The following is a 17,524-nucleotide window of genomic DNA, read 5'->3' as shown; positions in this document are numbered from 1 at the left end:
CAGCAACAGCATGTTGTTACAGAGTATGAGAAAGTGTTGTATTATTACTGCTATTACCTATCCAGAACATAGAATGCTTTGTGCTACTGACACCTCTCTTGAAATTGAGTGATTTGTACGTTTGTTATAAAGAAATCTACAATAAACAGAAATGAATACTTATCAAACGGTGTGATCTAGTTGGAGAGGTCCTGCTTCAAGAAAAACATACAGGCTTGTCATCACAGTTGATGTTTTTATTAATGTTTCAAGTTAAATTATTCATGCACCCTCACTTTCACAGACACAGTCATTTTCATCACCATTCGTCCCTGATGGAGCACAAAACTAGCCATTTAAGGCCAGGTGAACACACACACACACACCACAGGACTTTTTTAAGTAATTAAACATGACAATTTCTGCCCCAGCCACTAAAAACCTCACACTTATTAGAGTGTGTGTGTGTGTGTGTGTGTGTGTGCGTGTGTGGCGGAAAAGCCTTTCCTTGGCTAGCAGCGTGCATCCAACTGAAGACAATCATTCAACACACGCACATACGTCAAGGTAACTGAGATAAAATAATTTACATACAGGACACAGATCAGCTGATACCTGCCATGCATACCTACACACAGACCACACTGTCTTCACGCATACATATGCTGTCACACACACAAATGAACATGCACGCCTAAAGAAGGCAGAACATTTTCCTTAAAGGGTCCGTTCTCCAATATCCTCAACAAATGCTTTTAAACCCCGCGTGCACATGGCGTGTGCACACACACATACTTGAGTAATGGATGAATGCAAGGAGACGCTTAGAAAGGGATGCGATGGAATTTCTGGTCTTAGACTCCAGAACCTGAAGATGGGTTGAGGCTCGAGAGGTCAGCCATGGGTACGCTTGCGAGGCTGCTTTTGTCGTCTTGGTTTCAGGATGACGTAACGACTGTATCTGGTATGTTGATCTGATAGGAAAGGAATGTAGAATGCTCTGAAGATGGGAGATGACCTGAAAAAGAAAATAAATGTTACAGTAAAAACAAAAAAAAGTATTTTACCATATAGAAAAGTGAAATCAAATGATTCATCTTGTGGTTTTACGTTGAGTTGAATCATAATAAGTTATGCCAGCTGCCACTACAGTGCATTTGTAAACTGAAGGGCTCAATGCAGTTGTAATACATGTCTTATAACCTAATTCCAGTTTTTCTTTGCATGGTCTAGGACAGTCCGATCACTATGGAGCAGCTCCTGAATGTACATCTTGAACCTGTGGTGTCCTCAATTCTTAGTTTTGCTTCAAAGTGTTTACCAATTACAATCAAGGGGTATCAGTTTAATCTGTTTGTAGTCAACTTTTACGTTTCAGGATGAGCTGAACAGAAACACTAGTTAAAGCAGTTTTCATTCAAATTTATTAAAAAACATCCTCACTGGAACGTACCACTCACAGCATAGTGTGCATTTTGAGTAAATACCTGGATGCTTGAAGGAAAGGTTTGTAGGCAATGACATTCCACTCCTCTTTGTTGGCTGAATAGCGTGGTTCAACAGGTGTTTCATTATCTGTGTCCAGGTCTACTAAGTAGTGGCACTGCCGCAAGTCCACCTGCAACACAGCAACAAAGTAACCACCCCAAGTTACAGTGCAATCGGTATACAATACATTACCTGTGCAACCACATCAAAAATGAGTCAAGAGCCAGATATCCGAATGACTCACATATCTGCTTGGCTCTTCCAAATTCTGGTCATTCATATTGATTGGGACAATCTGAGTGGCTGATGGGCCAGACGCATAAGGCTGAGGCAGCTGTCCTTTGAACTCTGATTGAATGAACTGTAGTTGCCAACTGGAGATTAGAAAGAGTTACCATCAGCAAATAACACTGTGAAACCTAATACAAACACAGAGCACATGTCTATCAGACAAGTGGGGTATACCTGCTGATAACAAATGAGCTCATTTGAAAATAAAATTTTTGGTCATCAGTATGATACTAATGGCACATGAAATTGCAGGCTGTTGCTATTCGCAAATGACATTAAAAAAGCCTATCCACAAGAATAGAGATTCATTCAATTTAAACTGACTTGTTCGGAAGCAGGAAGCTGCTGGGGAAGCGGTACCACTCCTTGCCCACACACACACTGACAAGTCTGCCTTCTGGCACTAAGTGGAGAGTAGGGTCCTTGGCAATGCGGTGAAACTCTGGGTACAGGTCCAGAGGGGCGTGGTAGCCTGCAGACAGAGATTAAGCGCAGTAAGTGTAGTAGATTTCTCTACTACATCTAAAACAGGCGCTGATGTGCAATGTATAAAATAAAATGGGTGCTATGGCTTTGTCTCATCCACATATTCAAACTAATGCCAACTACAGCCATCATACATCACCCTAAAATTAATTGGTGAACAGGAATAGTGCCCGTGCATTTACCTTTGAACAGAGCAACAGAGCGAGAGAGTGACAGCAATATAAAGACCAGCAGGGAACTTAGGGCAAGCCAGTTGGAGGAGACGGTGTAGTGCTCTAAACGGTACCGCTGAAACAAGAAGTGGTAGCACTTCTGCAGGTGCAAAGCAAATTAATCACACAAGATTTCGTAAACACAAACAATATGTCATTTACATAAACAATTGTCACCAGTTAAAATCAAACCAACCAACACAGAGGGAAAAGCTTTTTTTGACGTTTTCAACCAAGCACAGTGATAGCACATGACAAAGCATACCTGTAGGGAGGAGAGGGCTACTGCCCCGCTGAGGCAGATGAGAGGATATATTGGAAAGAGAAATCTTTCTTCTTTGTGAGGTCTGGTGAAGAAAACCAACATCCACAGGTACATGGGAGACAGAGTAAGCCAGTATGGACGGCCCAAATTCTGCACTGTAAAGGGGAGAAACACGCACAAGCAAATGAAACAACCATGCAAGTTACTTTCAGTTACAAATACACACTTTCTTTGAAAGCAGATGAAATTTATGTTTAAATGTCAACTTGTTTTTTTTTATTATTGAAAACTTGAGCTATATGTATGCAAATTAGGAAGAGGATTTGGGTGTGGCATACGATAACATGCAATGGTAAGGTTTGGCTGGAGCAGAAAATGTACACCATACAATGTGTTCATTTTACTGTAAACCTTCATTTTACTGTACTTTCATTTTACTGTTAACCTTCTAATCGTTGAGTTCAGGTTATATCAGTTTCATTTTGGCAGTAGAATTAGTGCAGATTGATGCCTCAAGTCTGAATCATTACCAAAACCTACTGTAAATTATGTTTTATTCCATATTTACAGCAGTCAGACTGAAACAGCCCTTCCTACCTCAAATATATGAAGCAACGATAGAGATTTGTCTATTTCTTCACAACTTGAAAAAGCCCAGAGACAAGATAGAGATGAGTTTACACACACACACACACACACACACACACACACACACACACACACACACACACACACACACACACACACACACACACACACACACACACACACACACCCTCACCATTGAACCGGTGCAGTAGTGTTTCCATAAGGGCTGTGAGTGGCAGAGAAAACAGTGCCAGAGCAAACACCAGGTTAAAGTTCAAGAACCCATTTATAAAGTAGAAATGCCAAGGCTCTGTGCCTGAAAAAGAAAAGGACAAACTTGCATAAGCATCAAGCATATGTAGCTGCAGCTCAAAAAAACCTAGATACTTGTACGGTTATTGGAATAATAATTTGACTAGTTGTCAAACATATGCAGCATGAAAAAAATCAAACACTGCAACATACTGAGATAACCCATACTATCCAAGTAGAATCTGTTTTTATTTCCTGAACAGGTTTTCGTGTATCAAGAAATCTGTCTTGAAGCTTTGCTCAAAATAAAAATTACACTACTGAATTTATTTCTTACCAAGAGTGATGCTTCGAGACTCCACCAATACACACATTTTAATCACAGTTAGTAATATGATCATACTACAAGTATCAGAGCTTCAATAAATGTGGTCCAGTCAGGTTTGTGGTTACGGCACCATGCTGCACTATAATCAGCAAGCCTTACAGAAGAGTTTACAAATTACCCTGGGCATCAGCTACTTGACAGCAGGGGTTAATGAATGTCATGAAGCTTTGTCTATTTATTCTTACTAATATTGCTACTGAAGGCAAAAATAAATCTTGTATTGCTTTTATACGATCATGTTAAAAAAACAGAAACAATGAGCGATTTTGTGGATCACCATAGAGATCGGGGCCATGGGGCGTGAAGACATTGTAGAGTAGGATATTGAGTGGAGCAATAACCAGTTTCCCATAAAAGAAAGAGTCCACTACCACTAAAGGTACCTGGGAAAGATGCATAGGATAAAGAATGTTGGCATTGAGTTATGGCTGATTGAAGATTTTACTTGTCGTATAGAACAGCTGCTGAATGTCTATATACATAGGAGGATTCTCACCAGTAGCAGTAGCAGTGCAACAGCAGACCAGGTGGCAAAACTTTTCCACTCTCTCTTTAACACCAGTAAGTCGAAGGCAATCGGGATCCTACAAGGAGTTTAGGCAAGGGTAATATCAGCACCACAGAACACCGATGCTAGATATCTTTATACATGTTCAATAATCCAGGTAAGGAAATCACAGAAAATTGAATCAGTTCATCTGGACACAACGTTTATTGAGAGATGACATTTCATCCATTCATCCAGTATCTGAACTGCTTATCCTGCTCTCAGGGTCGCAGGGATGCTGGAGGCTACCCCAGCAGTCATTGGGTGGCAGGCGGGGAGACACCCTGGACAGGCTGGCAGGCCTTCACACAGGGCCCACACACACACACACACACACACACACACACAAACATTCATATCTAGGGGCAATTTGGTATGGCCAATTCACCTGGCCTACATGTCTTTGGACTGTGGGTGGAAACCGGAGCACCCGGAGGAAACCCATGCAGACACGGGGAGAACATGCAAACTCAACACAGAGGATCACCCGGGATGACCCCGATGTTTGGACTACCCCACGGCTCGAACCCAGAACCTTCTTGCTGTGAGGCGACTGCGATAACCACTGTGCCACCGTGGCGCCCAGAAACATTACATCACTCATCTAAGTGACCTCTTCAGTCTCAACTGACTGCAGGTATCCTCACCCTTATAAACAATACCATCCCTGAACTGGGGGGGCTAAGAGTACATCTGTTGCTGTCCTACAATGCTGTCATTGCAACTATTCCCTAGTCCTCTGTGAATAGTACACATGGCCATTGTAACTATAGTTAATGGTCATAGCAATTTGACATGAAACCGATCTTTGGTTTTGGTCGTTATACCACTGTATTGTTTATAAGGGTCCAGGCCTTCTCCAGGAATTTGGTACCAGAGCCCATGTTATGTGTGGTTGTGAGCCCAGCTATATCTAGTTGGTACCGCTCCACCTCCCACACCAGCTCAGGCTCCTTCCCTGCCAGAGAAGTGACATTCCACGTCCCGAGGACCAATCTGCAATGCCAGAAGTCGGCACGCCCTGGTCCCCGCCTTTGCCTGCCACCCGGCCTGCATTGCACCCTAACCCAATGCTTATCCCTGCATGTGGTGGGTCCACAGGGTGGTGGGTCCATGTTGTTTTTTCAGGCTGGGCCCGACTGGGCCCCATGGGCCAAGGCCTGGCCACCAGATGCTCGCCGGTGAGTTCTCTTCCCAGGTTTGGCTCTAGGAGGGGGTCCCGGTTTCCCTTTTCCGGGCGAGGTGCTATAACTCTGCTGGTGTAATTTCATTGGGTTTCTTGGAAATTGCTCCTAGTCTGGTCCCTCCCCTGGGAGCAATTTACCTTGGGAGACCCTACCAGGGGCTATTGCCCCCGACAACACAGCTCCCAGGATCACCGGGACACACAAACCCCTCCACCACGCTAAGGGTCGTGATTCTCAGAGGAGCCATGTTCGAATATAAGTGTACTTGGTACCAGAACACCTTAGGCCGAAGATCGATGATAGACTTTGTGGTCGTATCATCAGATCTGCGGCCGTATGTTTTGAACACTCGAGCGAAGAGCGGAACAGAGCTGTCAACTGATCACCACCTGGTGGTGAGTTGGATCAGATGACAGGGAAGGCTGCCGGACAGACCTGGCAAACCCAAACGTGTAGTGAGGGTGAACTGGGAACGTCTGGTGGAGGCCCCTGTCCATGAGGTCTTCAACTCCCACCTTCGGAAGAAGTTCTCATGTATCCCAAGGGAGGCTGGGGACATGGAGTCTGAGTGGGCCATGTTCAAAGCCTCTATTGCAGATGCGGCAGGCAGGAGATGTGGTCATAAGGTCATCGGTGCCTGTAGAGGTGGCAACTTAAGAACCCGCTGGGGGACACCGGCAGTGAGGGAAGCCGTCAGGCTGAAGAAGGAGGCCTTTCGGGCTTGGTTGGCCCAGGGGTCTCCTGACGCAGCAGACAGGTACTCGGAGGCCAGAAGGGCTGCAGCTTTGGCAGTCGCGGAAGCAACAACTTGAGTGTGGGAGGAGTTCAGTTAGACCATGGAGGAGGACTTTCGGCTGGCCTCAAAGAAGTTCTGGTAAACCATCCGGCGACTCAGGAAGGAGAAGCAGGGCTTGACTCAGGCTGTGTTCAGCCGGGGAGGGGAACAGTTGACCCGGAGTGGGGATGTTGTTGAGCAGTGGAAAGAACATTTTGAGGAGCTCCTGAACCCGGCTAACATGTCCTCAGTGGAGGAGGTCAAGTCTGAAGACTCAGGAGAAGCCCCACCCATATCCCTGGCAGAGGTCTCTGAGGTAGTTAAGAAGCTCCTCGGTGGCAAGGTGCTGGGTGTGGATGAGATTCGCCCTGAGATGCTGAAGGCTCTGGACATTGTTGGGCTGTCTTGGTTGACATGCCTCCTCAGTGTCACATGGAAGTCAGGGACAGTACCTGTGGAGTGGCAGACTGGGGTGGTGGTTCCCATATTTTAAAAGGGGGACCGGAGGGTGTGCTCCAGTTATCAGGGCATCACATTGCTCAGCCTCCCTAGGAAAGTCTACTCTAGGGTGCTGGAAAGGAGGCTCCAACTGACTGTCGGACCTCAGATCCAGGAGGAACAATGCAGATTCTGTCTTGGTCATGGAACAACGGACCAACTCTTTACCCTTGCGGAAGTGCTGAGGGGGGCATGGAAGTTTGACTAGCCAGTCTACATGTGCTTTGTGGACTTGGAGAAGGCTTACAACTGTGTACCCCGGGACACTCTGTGGGGGGTACTGAAGGAGTATGGGGTATCCAGGCAGTTGCTACAAGCCATCTGGTCCTTATAGAACCAAAGTGAGAGCTGTGTCCGCATTCTCGGCACAAGGTCAAACATGTTTTTGGTGGGTGTTGAACTCCGCCAAGGTTGTCCCTTGTCTCCGATTCTGTTTGTGATATTCATAGACAGGATCTCAAGAGCAGCCAAGGTGAGGAGTGTGTCCGTTTTGGGAACCTCAGAATTGCATCTCTGCTTTTTGCAGGTGATGTGGTTTTGTTGGCTTCATCAGAATGCGATCTCCAGCCCGCACTGGGGCAGTTTGCAGCTGAGTGTGAAATGGCCGGGATGAGAGTCAGCACCTCCAAGTCTGAGGCCATGGTTCTTTACCGGAAAATGGTGGATTGCTCCCTCTGGGTTGGGGATGAATTGTTGCCTCATGTGAAGGAGTTCAAGTATCTCGGGGTCTTGTTCACATGTGAGGGTAGGATGGAGCGGGAGATTGACAGGTGGATTGGTGCAGCATCAGCAGTAATGCGGACATTGTACCATACCGTTGTGGTGAAAAGGGAGCTGAGCCAGAAAGCAAAGCTCTCAATTTGCCAGTCAATCTTCGTTCCAACCCTCACCTATGGTCATGAGCTTTGGGTAGTGACTGAAAGGGTGAGATCGCGGATGCAAGTGGCTGAAATTAGTTTCCTCCGTAGGGTGTCTGGGCTCAGCCTTAGAGATAGGGTGAGGAGCTCGCACATCCGGAGGGAGCTTGGAGTAGGGCCTCTGCTCCTTTGCATCGAAAGGAGCCAGTTGAGGTGGTTCAGGCATCTGATTAGGATGCCTCCTGGTCGCCTTCCTTTGGAGGATTTCCAGGCATGGCCAACTGGGAGGAGATCCCAGGGTAGACCCAGAACTTGCTGGAGGGACTACATGTCCAATCTGGCCTGGGAACCCCTTGGGATCCCACAGGAGGAGCTGGAGGGCGTTGCTGGTGAGAGGGATGTCTGGAGTGCCCTACTTAGCTTGCTGCCACAGCAACCCGGCTCTGGAGAAGCGGCTGAAGGTGAATGATCACTTAGGTGAGTGATGAAATGTTTCTATCAATAAATGTTATGTCCAGATGAACTGATTCAACTTTCTGTGACCTATGCTACATGGGCTTCAACTAATTGAGAGTGGCTATTTTGCAACAAAAATTAATTGAGCTGAATACATGGAACAATAACAAACACAATGGGAATTTAATAGATATGAAAGTTCTCCCTTACATCCTATCTTTAGGTTGACTGAGAAAATTGTAGGCAAAACTAAAATGAAACCTCTACATAGTAATTATTTATAGTAAAAAAAATACAAATAGTTGCTTCACAGCCAGAGGACATCATTTCAAATTAGTCTTACCCAATCAGAGCAGAGAACGGCCATCCAACAATGGCCCCGGCAGCCACACCCATAATAGCCAAAGGCGGCGAGTCCTGAAACCAGCCTGTCATGGCAACCAAAGTAGTGTACATACAGAAAGAGGAGGGCAGGAATGCTAGAGAGACAAAGGAAGGAAAATGGGTTATATAAAACAAATAGCAAAGAGGGAACCCTACAAAAATTATGCAATGACCTATATAACTTACGAAAGAGAGACAGCAAAAGAAGTATAGGAAAGTTTTGGTGGAATTTAATCCCAGGTCAATGGGGGAACAATGTGGCTTCAGAGGGGAGGGGAGTAGGGGTGGAGTAGGGGCTCCATCACATGACTATCTCTGAGTACATAATTTAGATTTGTTAGACTGCAGGTGACAGAGGGACAGGGAAACTGTGAAAGTTAGGAGATACAGCAACTAATGCTGCAAAGGAAGAAAAACCTCATGAAAAGGAAAAAATTTAGGACAGGAGATGCTACAGAGATAGAAATAATACACTGATGTAACCTTACCAACCTGCAGAGGAGCAGAACATTCCAGTACTCAAGACAAGAAATGCCAACATCAAACGGCCCACGTGCAGTCCAAACTTCTTACACACAGCCCTGTTTCAAAAACACAGACACATCAGGGGGTGAACTCCCAGCACAGGGCAATTATCAAATGTAATGATATATGTATATATAAAAACATTTAGGAACTTTTAAGAATTTTTATAACTTTTTTTTCCAAACAACTATGTGCTTAAATGTGTTTATCATCACACATTCAAGAAGAGAGAGACTCACTTGTAGAAGTAAAGCTCACAGACACAGCAGAAGAAGGCAAGGACGCATCGGACAAAGTAGAAGACCAATACCTGTAACACCATGATAAAAACAAACCTCAGTGGCAATTTGCATATTGTACATTTTATAGAGTGACAAACATTATTGATTGACCCCAATTCAGAGGGCTGTTACCTTGTTGGTCTGCAGTACATGGGCGTGTAAACAAGCAGGTAGAGCATGTAACCACAAATAAGCGTAGGATCTGATAGCATATAATGGAGAGTATTCCCATGTTTGCATTCCTGTGCCATATAGCAGGTAGTGCATCTGTCAAACAGGATGTTTCATAAGAAAAGCAAGACACATGGAGGAGAAAAGTCCTGAAATATTGATTATGCTCATTATGATCAGAAGGTGACCAGGCATTTTGATGACTTAGTAACAACTTACAGGCTCCCAGTAGTTAAATGTCTCATCACAGTCCGAGATGTTACTTAATAAAGCTGCACAGAAGCGTGCAGAAAGAAGGCATTTAAAGGCAGTTGAACCTTCTGGAGCCCATACCTGCCCACCTCGACTTACTGACCTATTAGAGAACAAAACGAAAAAACAAACAAACAAACAAATCTAACAATATGTCACCATATTGCACACAAACATGTCTGGAAAAAAATGCAGAGTTTTAAAAAAGGACGATAAACGCTGATGTAGAACTGATCAAAACAACAACAAATTTATTTCACAAACAGGTGAATGGAATTTTAACCCTGTAAGTTTCTTTGATGCCCTTGGATGGAGCTCTGTACACCTACGCAGCATGCGTCAGGGGAAGAACTACTAGCCCTAATTCCATGATACCTAGATTCCCTGCTAGTGTGGCTACTTTCTCCATTAGTTCTCAATATAATTCCTTACCCATTCATTCCACCGACAAATTCTCTACCCATTCATTCTTCTTACCAGCTTTTCAGGGGGATGGAGGGCCTATCCCAGCATACACTGGGTATTCACAATCTCATAACACACATTTGCTGAGCATCAAAAACATTAGTCGTGAACAACTCCATTTCTTTTTCATAACGGATATGATATAGTCACATATCAGGCTTTGGACATCGATCCGTCAGCATTACTGTATAATACACTGTTTACCACTGTATAATACTGTTTATATTTTTACTCTGTATTTACTAATTTCCACTCCCATAGCGTTATCTTATTTGTATATACAATTGCATTACTGTATAGATTTAAATACTGTAACGTACTGTACGTTATTCATTACATACTGTGCATTCATATTTATTGACATTCCATACTATATCTTGTACACTAATATTCATTACACCTTGCACTTTACTGTAGTATTTTGCACTTTCTGGCTAGATGCCAAACTGCATCTCATTGTCTTGGTGCTTGTGCTCTGTGCAGTGCCAGTGAATCTAATCCACCTGGGCTCCCGACGTCTTCCGTGCTGACACGTCACCGACAAACTGTCAAGCCGTCTAATTACGGTTTTGACGGCGTTCAGCTCCTGCGGCTCAGATAATGCCAACGCGTTCACTGTAAGGCTTGGGGCCCGATGAAGTTAGTTAACGTGAGGTAACTTACGTCTTGGCAACGGGGACGAGTGGATGAATGAATGGATGAGATCAGGTTACCTTTAACAGCGTCGCCATCACATAAACAGAGACCACATTACGAGTGGTGCAGCGTAACCGGGGACGCCTGAAGTGGATTTACTCTGTGAAGCGCCGTTTTACGCGCGGTCTCCTAGGTTATACACAGACCTGTCAATCAATGCGATCGGGTTGTCATGGCTGCATCTCGACGTGTTTTAAAGATGAGTAGTTAGCCCCCCTCTCCCCCGTGGGGTTGACAGGAGTCACGATGAAGGTGGATGGAGAACCCCTGTATCTAATTTATGAGTGGTACTCACTCTTGTCGGATTTCTGGACTTTTGCTATCATCGCTGCCTTTCTCCTCTTTTGCCACCCGGGTTTCCGCAGGGACGTTCACGTTGTTCGCATCCTGTCTGCTGCCTCGCCTGGCTCGTTGTCGAAGCCCCTTCGCCGCCATGTTTACCGTCGGCGGCTCCGGCTTCGTGCATTTCCGCCCCCGTCCGGTTGAAGCGCTCTGCCCTCTTCCGGCCCGACCTGCGCCGCTGAAACTACGCTCGAATAATACGTCAGTTTCGCTAGTTTGCACAGGGTGGCAGTTTAGCGGAAGTAGTCGTTTTAATATTAATTATCAAATCCGAAAATATAGAGCCCGTCTACATGTTCTCCCCTCTCCCCTTTTTGCGTGCATACAGACGTACACGGACACGTCAGAAGGCCGATTAACACAAACTAACATGAACAGACAGCTCTTAAAATTATCCCTTTTTCTTCAATCAGCAACAGAGCCAAAGAGAAAACTAAATGCCCATTAGACAGCAATTAAATTAGATGACAACTGCGACAGGGGGTTGGACTCAGCCTCCTTCTGTGACCAGTTTATTTTTCATCGCTTTCAAGGGAAATATGTTGCTATTTGAACACTTACATTAGTCTAGGCCTAGATAACCTGAAGATCTAAACACACAATGTTTGTGTTTAGCATGTATTAATTTAGCAATTTGGCAAACAGTATTGGCCATTCTTGGTAACATAGTATATGCCCATAATTTAAATGCTGAGCTTATGATACTCACTATGTGTATGGTATCAACAGGTCTCGTGGTAAGTTTTATGGGACATACTGTAAGTTGGTGTAACCAGCGGGTCAGTTCCTCTTTGTAATAGAGTAGTTCTGAGTCTTGATGAATAAAAACTACATGCCACATAAAAGTAATTTTAATTCCAAATAGCTTTGAGAGATATAACAACAAACTCTGAACTCTTAGCATTGTTTATTCCAAAGGTTGGATGATGTGGGGATAGTGAATCAGGAAGTGTGGTGGATTAGCAAGGAGGAAGTGAGGGCAGCTATGAAGAGGATGAAGAGTGGAAAGGCAGTTGGTCCTGATGACATACCTGCGGAGGCATGGAGATGTTTATGGGAGGTGGCAGTGGAGTTTTTAACTAGATTGTTTAACACAATATTGAAAAGTGAGAGGATGCCTGAGAAGTGGAGAAGAAGCATACTGGTACTGATTTTCAAGAATAAGGGTGATGTGCAAAACTGTAGCAACTACAGAGGTATAAAATTGATCTGCCACAGCATGAAGATATGAGAAAGAGTAATAGAAGCTAGGTTAAGAGGAGAGGTGACTATCAGCGAGCAGCAATATGGTTTCATGCCATGAAAGAGCACCACAGATGCAATGTTTGCTTTGAGAATGTTGATTGAGAAGTATAGAGAAGCCCAGAAGGAGTTTCCTTGTGTCTTTGTGGATTTAGAGAAAGCATATGACAGAGTGCCGAGAGAAGAGGTGTGGTATTGAATGAGGAAGTCAGGGGTTGCAGAGAAGTATGTAGGAGTGGTACAGGATATATATGAGGGAAGTGTGATAGTGGTAGGTGTGCAGTTGGAATGATGGATGGGTTCAAGGTGGAGGTGGGATTACATCAAGGATCAGCTCTGAGCCCTTTCTTGTTTGCAATGGTGATGGACAGGTTGACGGACGAGATCAGGCAGGAGTCTCCGTGGACTATGATGTTTACGGATGACATTGTGAGCTGTAGAGAGAGTACGGTGCAGGTTGAGGAAAGCCTGGAGATGGAGGTATGCACTGGAAAGAAGAGGAATGAAAGTCAGTAAGAGTAAGATGGAATGCATATGCGTGAATGAGAGGGAGGACAGTGAAATGGTGAGGATGCAAGGAGTAGAGGTGACGAAGGCGTATGAGTTTAAATACTTGAGGTCAACTGTCCAAAGTAACGGGAGGTGCAGAAGATTGGTGAAGCGAGTGCAGGCAGGGTGGAGTGGGTGGAGAAGAGTGTCAGGAGTGCTTTGCGACAGAAGGGTAGCAGCAGGAGATGAAGGGAAGGTTTACAAGATGGTTGTGAGACCAGCTACTATGTTACATGGTTTGGAGACAGTGGCACTGATGAAAAGACAGGAGGCGGAGCTGGAGGAGGCAGAGTTGAAGTTACTAAGATTTTCATTGGGAGTGACAAAGAAGGACAGAATTGGGAACAAGTATATTAGAGGGACAGCTCAGGTTGGACGGTTTGGAGACAAAACAAGAGAGGCAAGATTGAGATGGCTTGGACATGTGTGGAGGAGAGATGCTGGGTATATTGGGAGAAGGATGCTGAATATGGAGCTGCCAGGGAAGAGGAAAAGAGGACGGCCAAAGAGGTTTATGGATGTGGTGAGAGAGGACATGCAGATGGCTGGTGTGTCTGAGGAAGATGCAGAGGACAGGAAGAGATGGAAACGGATGATCCGCTGTGGCAACCCCTAACGGGAGTAACCAAAAGTAGTAGTAGATTCCAAAATATTCTTCTAGAGCTTAATTTTACAATCTGTTACAATCAAATTGCTCACCTTAATGATTCCAGAAAAAAAGAACTCCCTTCTTACTAAAAATACAGCCAGAGCTACCTTACTGTGACTTCCAGACGGGAGGACAGCATGGATTCCAAGTGTTTATGAAACTTTAAGGCTTGCGTGTGAGACAGCGCATGTGTTTCTGAATGATAAATCAGTCTGTAGCAGTAACTTGTCTTATTCAGGTCAGGATGAGAGAATGTGTCAATAAGTTTCACTTGTGCCACAGTATTAAGGCTGGCTTCTCTGACCAAAGCATGGAACCTTCTCTCCCCCCAGGCTGGCCCTGTCCAGAAGCTGATGTCAAAGCTGAAGTGCTGAGGGAAGAGGGAAAATAGCTGAAACGGCTGCCCCAGAGATGGGTGAAGCGAAAAGTGTTTTAAAAAGTGAGGGTCATGTGACCACAGCAGCCGCCAGTCAGGGAGCGAGAACAGGAGCGTAGCAAGGAGGTCCAAATTTAGGGATACATTGACACCAATTTTGCTGATGTTGTCACTAGCATTACTAGCAAACACTTTACCTACCAATCCCATTGGTTGTGTCACCAGGCCAAGACAACCATGTTCCATAATCAGGGAGACTCTATAAGGCGCAAGCAGGGTTTCCAGGTGTTTCCCAAGCATTTTGATTGGTTCACAAGCTGCAGGGAACACAGCTGTGAGGCAAAGTTCATGAAAGGCTGGCATGTTCCAAGGACTGATGGGAACATTCCTGAAGACTAGACCACTGATGCCACATAATGATCCAATAATACCATTACTACCCCAATAGGGGTCCTCATTCCCCTTTCCTTCAACCTTAAACTCATCACTATCCTTTTCATTTTCCCCATTATCCCCTGTAATACTAGCTAGTGGTTCTCTTTGTTTATCCTCTGGTCTATGAGTTTTAAGCTCTTTCATCTGAGGCAGTAGTGATGGACGCAACACAAAAAGACCCCTTCCCCTTTCGGTATCATCTTCAAAATTGTATGCAGACCTGAATAACTTGACTCCTTGATGTATGCCACTGTTCCATTTGTCTGAGACAGAACATGTGCCCAATAGACCATTGAGTGAGTTGATATGTTTTTCGCTGTCCAAGATAATGGACTGATCCGTATGCTTACTCATATCTGTGTGTAATTCTACAGAGATATGAGGGCTGTCTTTGCAAAGCAGGTTTATCCAGTAGCAGTCTTTTGGGTCTATCTCCTGGCAGAACTTCTGCAGTTGTTTGCATGTGAGGAGGTAAGGGTGGGTCTCCGTTTTCATGGAGACAGACCACTGCTCTGCCAATCCACTCAGCAGAAAGTCCTGAACCAACCTGACAGGATGGGTGGAACCTGTGGACAGAAATTCCCTGACAATGAGAGAGAAAGTAGATATTAATATGACAGTCATCGGCTCTGATAGCTTTCTTTTCATCCATTTGAAAACATTACTATTACTTAGCACGTACCTGAATATGTAATCGCTGAACTCAACTGGCATATTGTACTGGACTCTCTCTCCATCAATGGCTTCCTCCAACTGGAGCCTCTTAACTGTGCTGTAGGGCAGGCTGCGTGTAAACACGTGGAGTAAAGCATTCTCCACATGGAAGCCCTTATCCTGGCTCCTGCATGTAAAAAAAAAAAGGAAAAAAAAGGGCAACCTCAGTACAAAGATGTATGAACAATACACACATCTTGCTAATGTTTCTTTGTTCTGCAACACCCACGTTCACTCCTTACCTGTATCCAGTACATTTGTAGCTCTTGTATTTCTCACTCTCAAAAGGATGGACATTGCTAAGGATTAGGTTAGCCTCTGCTGCCATGGCGACGACCTGCCAGCTGTTGTGCCACTCTCTCTTTGGCTGGTCAGCCGGTGTGCCCCCCTGCCCATTGCACAGGGCAACATGGACCTCCCCTTTTTCAGCCAACACCTGGACACAACTGGATAAACAAGAGACAACCATAAGCCTGCTGTGTATTGTCTAGAAAAGGCATGTGGCTCACATGCATAAGATTTGAACAATGCATGAGATACTGAAGTTATTATTTTAAAAACTCGGGGCAAGTTTGTCTTAAATGATTTCTCCCACCTGAGTGCAAACCTAAGCTGAAATCCTATTTTGCCACTTAATCACTTGTTTGCATGTTTCATTTAATAGGGTTAGTATAAAGTAATTTCTTGGGGTAGGGTACACAAATATGGCATTTACATGCATTGCACTGGTTTTTAGTATCACTATTTTTAGACATCGCAGCTATCAAAAGCTTGTCTGTACACAAATTAAGCATGGCCTGACAACAGAGGAAAAATATGACAAAAGCCTTTACTTTGCATACTTCAACAACAATAAATAAGGCAGAGTCACAGAGTATAAGAGCATAGGACGGAAACAAATGCTGAGAAGTGATCACAACCCCAATGCAGTAACTTTGCAGTGGCCTCCTTAGACAACTAATCCATTTCCTTTTCTACCTCAGGAAGAAGTTTTTGAGAAGTTCTCGGTTCTTTTTAACACCACTCTTTCGCCCGCAGTGAGGAAAGTTAAAGATCACACGGTCAAATACAAGTCCCCGTAGAGATGCGCATTCTCCAAGCTTTGTAGAGTCCACCTCAAACAGGACCACTCCACCTGAGGACAATGTGAGAAAAACAAAAGGTAAATCTCATCAATTCAGACTAAGTACGTAATACACACAACTGGCAATTCAAACAAAGACAAGGTGATGCATACACATGAATAGTCAACTTGCAAACCTGAGCTACGGATGATCTCTGTGTTGGTGGCTGCGCCCTCATGCCGCAGCACTTCCTCCTGGCACTGAAGACAGGTGGCCGTGATGCTGGAATCTGGGTACAACTGGCATAAAGCCGCAGAAAAAGAGAAATTCCCTTCTCCCACCAACAACATAGTCCGAGGAGTAGACATGTCCAGTCGCAGGGGATGACTCATAAAAACGGATGGATCAAACTCGCTCTCTCGAAACTCCAGTGCGAGCGAGAGGGACACACATGTAGTCTAGTTATGATCAGAGACAGCTTAAATCATGCTTGTCGTCTGATCCCATTATCTTCTTCGTATTATCTCTACTCAACGTTATTGCGCCAGATTAACACAGATATGTTAGGTAAGTCACATGCGTAGTCGTGTGTTTACCTGGGATGACAACTTTTGGACTTCACCATTTGGGCAAAATTGATGTTAACGGTACAGGTAGCCGGAGTTGTCACGTTGAGGTCTTGGTGTAGACTCAGCTCATCTGTTCAGCATAATAACGTCGTCATATGACACCGTCATTTACAGACAATACGATTTAATAAATCGTAGTAATACATTTTGTCTTGGAAAAAGATCGTTCCCTTGCCCTGCTGCTTCGCATGATATGTGTCTGAGTTACAAAGGTCCGACAAGAAACACATAAGTGTTCCATATTGATGCTGCGGATGTTGCCCTTGACGTTTTGAAAAATCTCTCTAAACATTTTGGCTTTCTGAAGGGAAACGTCAAAAAATGTACTGTATTTTAGAGTGAAGTGAGGTTATATTTTAGTGTCAGAAGTTGATTAATGATATGCAAACATAGGTGACCAGCTGTATAACAGCACCCGGTCATTACCTGAAAGATGGTTAAAATGAGGCTATTTCCCTAGTGGGAATTCTCAGTAGACAGC

The 17,524-nt window shown here is 44.6% G+C and overlaps 2 protein-coding genes across 2 annotated transcripts; both read right to left on the bottom strand.

Moving 5' to 3' along the window:
* Positions 1-215: 215 nt before the first annotated feature.
* alg9 (ALG9 alpha-1,2-mannosyltransferase) lies at positions 216-11,530 on the bottom strand. Its single transcript, XM_056284846.1, has 15 exons — positions 11,339-11,530; positions 9,850-9,985; positions 9,592-9,726; positions 9,418-9,488; positions 9,146-9,234; positions 8,613-8,748; positions 4,446-4,533; positions 4,227-4,332; positions 3,503-3,625; positions 2,722-2,876; positions 2,427-2,556; positions 2,083-2,230; positions 1,712-1,841; positions 1,467-1,597; positions 216-997 (listed from the first exon to the last, which is right to left on the bottom strand). The coding sequence occupies exons 1-15, from the start codon at positions 11,476-11,478 to the stop codon at positions 874-876; spliced, it is 1,842 nt and encodes a 613-aa protein (XP_056140821.1). The 5' UTR covers positions 11,479-11,530; the 3' UTR covers positions 216-873.
* A 2,346-nt stretch (positions 11,531-13,876) lies between these two features.
* Positions 13,877-16,782, bottom strand: fdxacb1 (ferredoxin-fold anticodon binding domain containing 1). The gene is made up of 6 exons (XM_056285512.1): positions 16,611-16,782; positions 16,329-16,485; positions 15,593-15,796; positions 15,319-15,477; positions 14,945-15,219; positions 13,877-14,878 (listed from the first exon to the last, which is right to left on the bottom strand). The coding sequence occupies exons 1-6, from the start codon at positions 16,780-16,782 to the stop codon at positions 13,929-13,931; spliced, it is 1,917 nt and encodes a 638-aa protein (XP_056141487.1). The 3' UTR covers positions 13,877-13,928.
* Positions 16,783-17,524: the final 742 nt, after the last annotated feature.

This window comes from Lampris incognitus, chromosome 8, assembly GCF_029633865.1.
Source record: "Lampris incognitus isolate fLamInc1 chromosome 8, fLamInc1.hap2, whole genome shotgun sequence".
NCBI lineage: Eukaryota > Metazoa > Chordata > Actinopteri > Lampriformes > Lampridae > Lampris > Lampris incognitus.
Note: the sequence above shows the minus strand (reverse complement) of the source record. Positions and strands in the feature narration are given on the sequence as shown.

Excerpts from the sequence above, each read along its gene's own strand:
- alg9 (XM_056284846.1), bottom strand. The coding sequence starts at position 11,478 with ATGGCGGCGAAGGGGCTTCGACAACGAGCCAGGCGAGGCAGCAGACAG. Across the intron at positions 4,534-8,612 it reads CCGTTCTCTGCTCTGATTGG|GATCCCGATTGCCTTCGACT; the intron begins GTAAGACTAATT and ends AACTCCTTGTAG. Across the intron at positions 2,231-2,426 it reads CTCTGTTGCTCTGTTCAAAG|GCTACCACGCCCCTCTGGAC; the intron begins GTAAATGCACGG and ends CTCTGTCTGCAG.
- fdxacb1 (XM_056285512.1), bottom strand. The coding sequence starts at position 16,782 with ATGTCTACTCCTCGGACTATGTTGTTGGTGGGAGAAGGGAATTTCTCT. Across the intron at positions 15,220-15,318 it reads TTCAGCGATTACATATTCAG|GGAATTTCTGTCCACAGGTT; the intron begins GTACGTGCTAAG and ends TCTCATTGTCAG. Across the intron at positions 14,879-14,944 it reads TATCTTGGACAGCGAAAAAC|ATCAAGGAGTCAAGTTATTC; the intron begins ATATCAACTCAC and ends ACAGTGGCATAC.